The 12,597-nt window shown below is 40.4% G+C and overlaps 1 protein-coding gene across 3 annotated transcripts in view; it reads left to right on the top strand.

Annotated features, from left to right (window-relative positions):
* The window catches only part of GAS6 (growth arrest specific 6), a 102,053-nt gene that overhangs the window by 67,565 nt on the left and 21,891 nt on the right, over nt 1-12,597 (top strand). For all 3 annotated transcript variants that reach the window (XM_075852640.1, XM_075852641.1, XM_075852639.1), the window contains 3 exons: nt 7,917-8,042; nt 9,307-9,428; nt 9,724-9,842. In XM_075852640.1, coding sequence (XP_075708755.1) covers nt 7,917-8,042; nt 9,307-9,428; nt 9,724-9,842 — 367 coding nt within the window. The remainder of the gene's footprint in view (nt 1-7,916; nt 8,043-9,306; nt 9,429-9,723; nt 9,843-12,597) is intronic.

Genomic DNA, 12,597 nt, shown 5'->3' with positions numbered 1-12,597 from the left:
AGGCCTAAATAGAACAGGGAAAAAGGATCAAACTCCCGGGGAGCAGGGAAATGGGAGAGGAGAAAAAAGAAGTGGAACACACTCATCCCAGATATGACCTGAATTCCGCTGAGGTTTTCGAATGCGAGCCAGTAATGCGAGGAGTTGAGAAACTTGCCATGAGTTCCTTGTAGCGATTCAGTAAGATCCTCTATCCGCATGACTTCCTGGATCTTTATAAACCACATTGTATTCGAAGGAGAAAGTGGTCTGTCTCCATAGAGCCAGTATACAGGCCCTATCAGCGGCCACCAGATGCCGAACCACAGAGTGTTTGTGTATTAAGCGTGATGTCAAGAGATGGAACAGGACTGGAGATTTCAGAAAAGGAAATGTGGTATAGATTTGAACTGCACCGCAACAGCATGTGTGAACCCGGTATATGATTTGTGTACCTGCCGTTAAGTATGCTGACACAATTCTCAGTCATGTATGCCATATCTTGCAGATAGTTCTGAAATTTGGCAGAAAAACTTTTAGACATTGCTGAAAATAATTTGTGGAGGTAAAACGGTCAGCAGACCTTCATAAATGTGTCATTCGGAACAAACATATATATATTTTTATTTTTTTTCTGTTTTGGATCATTTGTATTAGTAAATCTCTCCCATTATGTGAGCTAGTCGCGCACACTAAATATTCCTCAAATAAGTTTAAAGAGATGCTGTTTGATGTTTCAAAACACATTGACTTGCAAAGTCCAGTTCTGATTTTCAGTGGTGGGCTGGCTTGTGCATTGAAGAGAGGATTGATATCTGCAGCGGTGTACATTGTAGCCAACAGCTCTGTGATTTCAGCACACAGCATTCCTGCACTGAGCAACAATGAAAAACAAGACTGGACATGTATATTTTCATAGTCTCCACTACAGCATCTGGATAATTCCTCAGACATAAGCCAATGTTTTCATATCCTCCAGCTGCTTACCAACAAAATGAATTGCTTTTCGTCCAGTGGTTTACCAAAGTAGTATCAGCAATCCAAATATATTCCTGGAATTTGTGCCGATCTAATATATTAGGAAATGTGGAATGTGTTCTGTATTTCTTGTTGTTTTTAACAATAACGAAGCTAAAACTAGTTTGGTGTGTCGAATCAGATTCCAATTCTATTATTAGAAAAGCTCAATTTATTCCGGAAATGATTTCATCCTTACATGCCGTAGTCCAATAAAATCTACTCCAACAATCGATTCAGTAATTTTTGCTTCTATAACCATTGATTTGTAAATTTTTTTATTTATTTACAACGGTAATATGATTACAATCCCAATTTGTATTAATTTTTTTTTTTTTTTTTGTGACATTGTTGCTCTGTACTGCTGGAATTCTTGCATTTTTCGACCAATGGAATTTAGAGCACAGTTTCTGCTCTTGTATGAGACTTGAATTAAGGTGGTGGCTATACACATTATGATGATCGTTTTGATACAAGAATAAAATATTGGTAACCGTCGTGTTTATTGTTGAGATTGATATATTGGTTTAACCAATGGAAATTTGTCCTGTTTGTCATGACAGAGAACTAAATTGTTTTTCTTCGTCATTACTGATAAAACACAATGATTTTGATAGAAATTGCACAAGCAAAAAAGATTGGCAGATTTGCAACAGTTATCATCTTCAAAAAAGAAAGCATGTTAGAAAAGTGGGAACAATCAAGCTGTAAATGTACTTTCAGACTAATTTTAGAGGCATAAATGTATGGCTCATCATAACAGGCGTAAAAAGAAGTTTGTAAAGAGGCGTGCACTATTCTTCCCGCCACTATACTACCCCCTCCAAGTGCATTGGCGCAAGATACACCATTATTAATAATGTGGAAGGATGACTATGGCATTTATTCTGATATTGCAATAGAAAATGCGTTTGGATATTTGCAAGAGGCCACTGTGTAAATCATTCCAATCATTGTACGTATCCTGCAATATATCTTTAGTGACCAGCAGTTAAAAATGTAAAAACAATATTGGAACAGTGGTCGGCCTGAGGGCTAATTTGACCATTGGATGGCCAGCTTTAATAAAGTAGCTGTAAGTATGACTTTTTGCTGATGGTATTCGGCATCTGAACATGGGTACAAAGCCATCTACATGCCAAACATTTTTTAAAGTAGGCATGAAGGCAGATAGAACTCAAGCACCTACTTAAAGAGGCTCTGTCACCAGATTTTGCAACCCCTATCTGCTATTGCAGCAGATAGGCGCTGCAATGTAGATTACAGTAACGTTTTTATTTTTAAAAAACGAGCATTTTTGGCCAAGTTATGACCATTTTTGTAGTTATGCAAATGAGGCTTGCAAAAGTCCAAGTGGGTGTGTTTAAAAGTAAAAGTCCAACTGGGCGTGTATTATGTGCGTACATCGGGGCGTTTTTAATACTTTTACTAGCTGGGCGCTCTGATGAGAAGTAACATCCTCTTCTCTTCAGAACGCCCAGCTTGTGACAGTGCAGATCTGTGACGTCACTCACAGGTCCTGCATCGTGTCGGACACATCGGCACCAGAGGCTACAGTTGATTCTGCAGCAGCATCAGCGTTTGCAGGTAAGTCGATCTTACCTGCAAACGCTGATGCTGCTGCAGAATCAACTGTAGCCTCTGGTGCCGATGTGGCCGTCACGATGCAGGACCTGTGAGTGACGTCACAGATCTGCACTGTCAGAAGCTGGGCGTTCTGAAGAGAAGAGGATGTTACTTCTCTTCAAAGCGCCCAGCTAGTAAAAGTATTAAAAACGCCCCGATGTACGCACCTACTACACGCCCACTTGGACTTTTACTTTTAAACACACCCACTTGGACTTTTGCAAGCCTCATTTGCATAACTACAAAAATGGTCATAACTTGGCCAAAAATGCTCGTTTTTTTAAAATAAAAACGTTACTGTAATCTACATTGCAGCGCCTATCTGCTGCAATAGCAGATAGGGGTTGCAAAATCTGGTGACAGAGCCTCTTTAAGTAAAGACACTGATTGTGTTTTGTAGGTTTGGGTTGATATAGATTTTGTGAGGCGCATATGTATTATACCTATTATCCCTGCAGGGATTTTTTTTTTTGTCGGTTCTCTTATTAAATGATATTTTTCAGGCAAGTTATTGGCTTAGGTTGTAAAATTACAAGACCATCACAACCAGCATCTCTCATGCCTTTCCAAGTATTTTAAACACCTGGTGGTATTTTTTAAAATAATAATAATAATATCTGAGGCGAACCATCCGTTACGTAACCAGTGATCAATACTGCGGAACAGATCGAAGATAAACTAGATTGTGTTTCCGCTACGCCTCCCCTTGAAAATGACATTTTCATGGCAGCTTGCTGACGCTTATGATGGAGCACTTTGGCTGCTTGTATGACCGGAAGCTGAATATTTATAGATCAGATAAAGTGCTACAGTACACAATTGATCTGGTTGGAGTTAAATTGAAATATCTATACGCAGACTATCTGACAGGATGTACTGTAATTCTACAGCCAGAAGTCATATTACTCATATCGTGGAGGCCAAAATTTGGTGTTCTGATCCTAACTGCCAATAGTTACTTCTAGGATCACTGCTAGACCCTCTTTACGGCATCCTTCACAAAAAAGAAAATGGCATGCTTTTTACATACATTTTTGGTGGTGTTTATTTGGTGCCATTTTGTATATGTGTCTTTGAAGTCCTATAAAGATGCCTTGGAAAAAATGCCACAAAAAAACACCTTACCTAGAGCATGCTTTATTTAGAAAAAAAATCACGTCACTAACCCAAAAAAAAATACCAAACTCTGGTAAAGGGTTAGGCAAGATTTTTTTGATATGGCATGCCGATTTAAAAAAAAAAAAAAAAAAAAAAAAAGTATAGGTCAATGATTAAGTCTTAAAGGGGTTTTCCAATACTTTTTTTTATTTCTTAAATCAATGCAATGTTCCTCTATTAAGATATTAGTGCACTCTGTCTAGCTTTTTCTTGATAATAAATGGTTTTAGTAACATTACTCCCTATTGTTTACCTGGAGAGGTTTGTTTTGCTCAGTAAGTTCATTCCTCTTCTCTTCCTGTGTTTCTCCTCCCTGCATGCACTGCTCTAGTCCCAGCATGCAATGTGCATGCAGCAGTGCACTTGCTCCGCCTACTACACCCAGCTCTACTAACTTCTGCAATCCCAGTCTTCATTTTGGTGCTCTCATTCTATTACTGCTAGCACAAGCTGAAATCACTGGATATCTGCGTTTTTAAACAACACTGACCCTATATGATGATACGTAAAGTTTGGTCTTTATAATTATAAGTTTTCTAAATGTATATTAACTGTTTATACAGTCTTAGTTTTAAATACTGTATTTTATATATATATATAAAATAAAAAAAATTTAATTCTAACATGTGAATTGGGATAAAAGGAGCAATACCTGTGGATCGCCGCTGCATCCTGTGTCGGAGATTCACAGTGAGCAAGAAAAAACTAAAGGGAAGCAGCGCTCCTAACTAGCCATCGATGAAAAATAATTCCCCTTCATGTAACTCTGCTACCTGTCAACTGAAAAGTCATCCACCACAGGGAAAAATGTTAGTCCATCATGTCTGATTCCCAGGTGTTTCTTTGCGGTACTCCTCTGTGTGGAAACATTTTTCACTCTGGCAGCTGATTTTTCCATTGACAGGTAGCAGAGTTACACAACAGGAAAACAAATTCCCCATCATGTAACTCTGCTACCTGTGAACTGAAAAGTCATCGGCTGTTTGAAGGGGGTGCACCGCTCGTATAAGCGCTGCTTCCCCTTACTTCATCACACTGTGAATCGCTAACTAGTTCGTATAGAAGCGAAGTATTGCCTAATTATTTTTTTTGGGCTTCCAGTTCAGTTCTGAAGTGGCTTTGAGGGGCCTATATATTAGACACCCCTATGAAACACGACATTTTAGAAACTAGACCCCTCAAAGTATTCACAACAGCATTTAGAAAGTTTATGCACAAAATGTTTTACCAGAGAAACGCAACTCAATACTTATTGTCCAGATTCTGCAGTAGAAATATCCCACATGTGGCCCTCGGGCGGTAATGGACTGAAGCACCGGCCTCAGAAGCAAAGGAGCACCTAGTGGATTTTGAGGCCGCCTTTTTATTAGGCACCATGTCCGGTTTGAATAGGTCTTGTGGTACCAAAATAGTGGAAACCCCCAAAAGGTGATCCCATTTTGGAAACTAGACCACTTGAGGAATACATTGTAGTTTTCTTGGGGTGCATGCAGCTTTTTGATCAGTTTTTATTCTATTTTTAAGTGGCGCGGTGACTAATAAACAGCAATTCTATTGTTTTTTAATTCTATTTTTGTTACAGCGTTCACCGTGCGCTATAAATGACATATTCACTTTATTCTATGGGGCGATACGATTAGGGCTCATTTACACGAGCGTATTATACGTTTTTGCAACGCGCGTCGCAGGGACCTATGTTACTCTATGGGGCCGTGCAGACAGGTACGTGATTTTCACGCAGCGTATGTCCGCTGCGTGAAACGCACGACGTCCTATATTTGTGCGCTGTTCGCGCATCACGCACCCATTGAAGTCAATGGGTGTGTGAAAACCACGCATGTCGCACGGAAGCAATTCCGTGGGACGCGCGTGATTCACGCAACAGCACTGTAAAGGATGAATGAAAACAGAAAAGCACCACGTTCTTTTCTGTTTACAAACATCCAAACGGAGTGTCATAATGATGGCGGCTGCGCGAAAAGCACGCAGCCGCGCATCATAAAGGGCTGACACACGGAGCTGTTAAGTGCTTTTTGCGCACGCAAAACGCCGCGCTTTTTGCTTGCACAAAACGCACACGCTCGTGTAAACTCGGCCTTACGGTGACACCAGATGTTTATAGTTTTTTTATGTCTTATGGCGTTTGCACAATAAAATACGTTTTGTAAAAAATCATTCACTTTTTGTTACCTTATTCTAAGAGCCAGAACTTTATAATTTTTCCATCAATAAAGCCGTGCGAGGACTTATTTTTTGCGTAACGAACTGTAGTTTCCATCAGTACCATTTTTCGGTAAATGCAACTTTTTGATCTATTTTTAATACATTTTTTGGGAGGTGAAGTGACCAAACAATTGTGATTGTGGTACGGTTTATTATTATTTTCTTTTACGGCGTTCACCGCGCGGGATAAATAACGAAATAATTTTGTAGTTCAGGCCGTTACGGACGCGGCGATACCAATTATGTATCGTTTATTTATATATTTTTATTAATAAAAAAGGACTGATAAGGGAAAAAAAGGGGGATTTTTTTAACTTTTAATTTCTTATTTTTACACATCTTTTTTAACTTTTTTTTTTACTTTATTACTTTGTCCCACTAGGGGACTTGAGGGCAGGAGGCCCTGATCGCTATTCTAATACACTGCACTACATCCGTAGTGCAGTGTATTAGAACTGTCAGCTATTCACTGACAGCAAGCATAGTGGGTCCTGACTTTGTCAGGACCCACTAGGCTTCCGTCGATGGCATAGCCGGACGCCTTTGTTTGGTGTCCGGTTGCCATAGTAACCATCGCCGGCCGCTATCGTGTAGCAGGCCGGCGATGGTAACTTAACCCCTAAAAACCCGCGATCTCTATAGAACGCGGCTTTTAAGGGGTTAGACAGCGGGGACACAGCGATCGGTCCCCGCTGTAGGAGCTGCGGCAGCTGCTGTACGAGACAGCAGCTGTCACAGCTCCTGCACCTGTCGGGAAGACGGCCGAAACGGCCGTTATTCCTGCAACTTCGTATACACACCGCTACACACCTTCAACCTTGCGCATGCGCAGTGTAATATACACGGCCGCTGAAGACGCAGCCACATAATTTCACAGAGCATGCGCGGTGGAGTGTGTTCACCACGCATGCTCTAATTCAATAAAGAAGCACGTGGTACGGTTACGTCATTTTTGACGTAACCGTACAGTGTGTAAGCCGGAAACCGGAAGCAAGGCAGAAGACCAAATGGACGGGTCTGCACAGGAAGTGCAGATTTTGCATTGCTAAGGGGACGGCGACGGAGGAGGATATACGACGCTACAGCCATCTGATGAAACGTAAGTACATTGGAAAGTTATATCTTTTTCATTGTTTTATTTAAATAAATGTAATTTTTTAGTTCCGGAATACCCCTTTAAGTGTGCTATGCAAAAAATAAAAGTCCTATAAGACAAACTGTTTCCATGTATGTGACATAAACCAATTAATCTGTTAATTAAACTTACATTTCGCTTTGTCCCTGACTTTTTTTGCAAAGATGATCCATGTATGGTGCATACGAGGTGACTGAACTCCAGCTGGGGGAACTGCACACAGGGGAGACTGGCTACTGAATACCAGCTTGGGGGCGCGACACACAGTAGGGAGCTCAACTATTGAACACCATCTTCAGGGGGCACATAGAAACTGCAGCTACTGAACACCAGATTTGGGGGGTACACATAAACCAGACCACTGCTACTGAACACCAGCTTGGGGGGAGGGGGTTGCACATAGGAAAGCTGCAAACTTTTTCGAACTTTTTCTTTTACAGAGCAGTTACGTATAACTTCCTTGCGGCGCTGATCACCATGAGATAGCAGTGCTGCATTATGTGCTTGCCAAGTGTTCAGCAGCGAACAACATAATGTGCCGCTCTCTCTCACTGTTCGGTGCCGCCAAGCGCACACTGGTGCTGGTCACTGGGAAAAGAAAGTTTGGCAGCAAACCATGCCCCAAGTGCTGGCTTTGACACCGGTGCCAAAGGTTGCTGACCTCTACACTAGTAAATGGTGTGTGTAAATCCAGCCTAAATAATAAGCATGTGCTTGCAGAGTTTCTGCTTTAAAACATTTAATTTGATTTGAACAGCTAAAGAAATTTGTTTTGTAGATATTGATGAATGTAGAATATCACCGGACATCTGTGGAACCGCAAAATGCAAGAACATGCCAAGTACTTACACTTGTCTGTGTGAAGATGGTTTTGTGTATGATGAGTCGTATAAAAGTTGCCAAGGTATGCTTCAATTAGGCTAATAAAAGTCATGGCCATATTCATAAGTTCAGATCATTAATGTTTTACAAATCCCATATAATATTTGGCTAATTTTCTGCAAGAGACATTATAGTTTTCACATGAGGGAACCCCAGACTAAATATCTAAATATTTTCTGTCACTTATTTCATTTTTAGACTTTTAAACAATTACAGAAAAACCTAGTACTAATCAGAGAATTGTAATATTTACTAGAAGTCTAAAAATGTAGATTCAATAATCTGTAGTTTATTAATTACATGGACCAAACATATGTTAAAGGGACCCTCTGGCCGAAACGAAATTTTCCCATGTGTACCATTATGGTATTCCATATGTCACTCACCTGTTATTTTTCTTGCTGCTTCTATCTCTATATAACAAACTGAGAGAGTTGCTTAGCAGCAGTGTGAATCCGGCTCTGTGACTACTTTCTCTACTTGAGTCTATGGAGATCTATGTGTCACCAATAACAGGCTTCAGCAGTTCCTGTAACACACTAGTTTTGTACAGTGAGGGACAGAAATTTCTATCAGTTTCACTGATACTTAGACCGGTTCATGTCACACAGGTATAATATAGAAGAATATAGTGCAGCCTCCCTGTCTGTATACTTATGGTTTCTCAGCTTCTTTAGGAGAACATAGAGAGAACGATAATCACTCTCCCAGCATGCAGAAATTGTATGGTCTCTAGCTGGTCATGGGATTGATAGCAAAGCAGAGAGGAAGAGCAAGCTTGGGACATCTAAAAATCAAGATACAGGCTTTTTTTTTAAAGCATAGACAAGGCAGCAGTTCAAAAAGTAACTACAGTAAACATAAAAAGTGTAGTGTTATATAGTCAGGTGGGGAATGCAGACATGGGAAGTTGTGTTTCCACTGGAGGTCGTCTTTCATAAAGTACAGATTATTGGATATACATGTTAAATGATTTGTGTCTTCTGTAGTGGTACATTATTTTGTAAAATTATTATTCGTTAACAATCGAGGTCTGTCTACTGAAGTATTGATCTACTGATTTATCTAACCTTGCATACAAGTGGACAACATGCAACCAGTTGGCTCTCATGAGTCTTTTACAAACTAAAAAACAAAGTGATTTGCACATTTGTTGCTGAAGATCCTAACTGCAATCTGTGATGTTTTCCCTCTATATTTGTGCTATGCACCAATTCCCCATTTATATATACAGTTGTAGATTAAAGTAACCTATTCAGAATAGCACCTTATCTTCTCCCACACAGATATTAATGAATGTGAAGAGAAGCGTTGTGACCAAACTTGTGTTAATACACCTGGAAGCTATTCATGCCACTGTGATGGGCGAGGAGGAGTAAAATTATCCCATGACATGAGCACTTGTGAGGTACTATTACTCTTAGGCCTCATTCAGACGACCGTAATGCGTTCATGTTTTAGCGTCTTACGGCTGCAAGTTACGGTCCCACTGCGGATCTACTGACCCAAACTAACCGCACCATAGCCACTATGATGCTGCTAGTTTAAGTCATAGGACCGGTAATCGGGCCATAATATGGACGCTAAAATGCGGCTGCATTACAGCCATCTGAATGAGGCCTTAATTTATATTTTTATCAAGGATTAGAAATGCTCACCTGATGTATTCACGTTTTACTATTTCTCTGCCCATTTGCATGCAGGACATAATGCCATGTATTCCATTTGCAATAGAGAAGAGCATAAAGTCTTTGTACCTTGGCAGGATGTTCAGCGGTACACCTGTGATCAGGCTTCGGTTTAAGAGAAAGCAGCCCACCAGGTGAGGAGGTTACTTTGTTACTATATTGTAAGAGGTACAAGATGAGGACACTAGGCTAATTCACACTAGTGTTATTTTATCTCTCTCCATTCTATTTGTTTTTTCAAAATAAGGTTCTTTATAAAATAGTGATTTTTGTTGTCCAGATATGATGGGATTAATGGGGTTTTTGCCATCTTTGACATTTTGTGGCATGTCCAAATGATATGCCATAAATGTCCGATAGATGCGGTTCCCACCTCTGGAACCCGCACCTATCTCTAGAACGGGGCCTTCTGACCCATGTCCTTCCTTCCTTCTCTTGCTCTCGCCACCCTCCAGTCACTGATTTTATGAGGTGGTTGGGAGTACAGAAATAGCTGAGCTGTTTCCGTAGCTCCCGAGTTCCTGAAACAGCGTAGTTTGCCGTACCTGTGGATATGCCATAAATATCCAAGATGGGAGAACCCCTTTAATGCTAATAAAAGGTTATGTACTTTTTTACAAAATTACAGAATAATATTTCTGTGCTGTTGTAAAAGAATAGGATGACATCTAATTCCCACATTTTCGCCTTCCAGTTTTAATGAACGTTTCCACACAAAGCTTGTTTCTAGCTGAAACCTTTCTTGCCCCACCAGAAGTCAGGTAGTCCAAATGCTTCTGCAACCGCTGTACGGGCACCAACAGATTTCCTATGGGTGCATTGCTGTATTTAACAGCTATGCTCCTGAGGTAACCGCAGAGGTCAAAGAAGGCTCCGATCTCAGCAGTTTAATCCGTTAAGTGTCATGGTCAATAGTAAGAGGTATCACCTAATTGCCTGTCAGTCAAAGCATTATAAAGTGATTACAGCTTCAAGTCCCCCAGATGGACTAAATAAATGTTTATGAATGTCTAAAGTATAAAAAAAACAAAACCGTTTGCAATAGATAAAAATGAATTTATTGTGTAAACATAGTACACTATAGACTTATTATATTAGTTATACTACATGGTAAATAAATCACCCACAACTATGGCAGAATTCTTCCCATTCCCCCCTCCCCAAGCATTTTGTTAATAAAAATAAATTTAGTTGTATAATGCCCTGAAATGGTTCCAAAAAAAACTACAACTGGTCTCGCAAAAAAAGACCTCTTATTGCTACATCGACCAAGAAAATAGAAATGTTTTGACTCTCGGACTGCAGCAACAACTAAATAAATGTTTTTTTTTCATAAAGTAGTAAAACATAAAATAGAGATACGTATTTTGGTGTTGCCGTAATCCTACCGACCCATTGAATAATGTTAACATGTTATTTATACCGCACAGAAAAGGGGGGGGGGGGAATCTCCAAAAATGACGGCAGAATAGCTGTTTTTTACACTACCCCAACAAAAATAAAAAAGTTGTAATAAATTATATGTACCCCAAAGAAATACAACTTGGCCATAAAAAAAAAACAAGCTTCCATACGGCTGCGTATATGGAAAAATAAAGATACAATTTGCAATAAAAAAAAACGTGGTCTCCATAGTGGGTGCGGTGTCCCTTCTAGAGTAGTCTGCCAGTACTCTACTATGTTGACCACTGTTACCACACTACCATGCATGCATTGCGGCTCCATCGGATGCGCGCATGCAGCTCAACCAATAGATTGCCTGCCACTATATCAATTTTTCTCCAATCTGGTCTCAGTCATCATTAACACAGAGGAAACGGGCAGTCGGAAGACAAGCAATACTATGTAATAAGGCTAAGTGTAATGGGGATATGATATCAGGTAAGTGGCAAAGTTGCAGACCTCAGAATACTAGAATGTATGGATTCTATGAAATGTATATAAACTATTTAGAAAGACGCTGGCTTGCTGTGAATGGAGATAGAAGATAAAGGACAGAGGGAGACCGAAGGAGCTAGAAAAAAGATTGCATGAGAGCTGATACTAACAGCTGACAAACGTTCTACTGCAGCTATGAACTAGGTGTAAGCTGCGGCTGGCTTCGTTGTACATGGCAGCGCACTTCAGAGGAGAGACACCCCCCCCCCCCCCACTTCCTACAGTCCTTATCCTCTTCTCTGTAACTAAAAATGACATTTGCATGACAACCGGGGGGGGGGGGGTGAACGGCAGATCTGCTTAAAATGTACCTATACTTTAAAAAAAAAATTGGACATGTCAGTGACATCTCAGAAGTTTTGATCTGTGGGGGTCCGAGCACTGAGACCCCAACAATCGCTAAGACAAAGCTGCAGAAGCGCTCAGGTAAATGCTGTGCCGCTTCTTTTCTGCTCGGCTTTCCTTAGAAAACCAAGCAAGCTGTGTTCGGGCTCAATAGAAAGACTGAGTCCGTACACGGCTCATTCGTTATTCCGCGGAAAGCCGAGCAGAAAGTAAGTGGCACAGCGCTCATCTGAGAGCTTCTGCCGTTTCGTCTTTCGGTTGGTGTGGGGTCTCAGTGCATGGAACACCCCCGCTCAAAACTTCTAACATTTCACTATAACATGTCAAAAGTTTTTTGACAGTATAGGTACACTTTAAAGAGGCTCTGTCACCACATTATAAGTGCCCTATATTGTACATGATGTGATCGGCGCTGTAATGTAGATTACAGCAGTGTTTATATTTTTTTTGAAAAACGATCATTTTTGACGGAGTTATGACCTATATTAGCTTTATGCTAATAAGTTTCTCAATGGACAACTGAGCGTGTTTTACTATATGGCCAAGTGGGTGTTGTGGAGAGAAGTGTATGACGCTGACCAATCAGCGTCATACACTTCTCTCCAT

Source organism: Rhinoderma darwinii, chromosome 2 (genome assembly GCF_050947455.1).
Source record: "Rhinoderma darwinii isolate aRhiDar2 chromosome 2, aRhiDar2.hap1, whole genome shotgun sequence".
Classification (NCBI taxonomy): domain Eukaryota; kingdom Metazoa; phylum Chordata; class Amphibia; order Anura; family Rhinodermatidae; genus Rhinoderma; species Rhinoderma darwinii.
The sequence above is the reverse complement of the archived record's forward strand: the minus strand, read 5'-3'. Positions and strand labels throughout refer to the sequence as shown.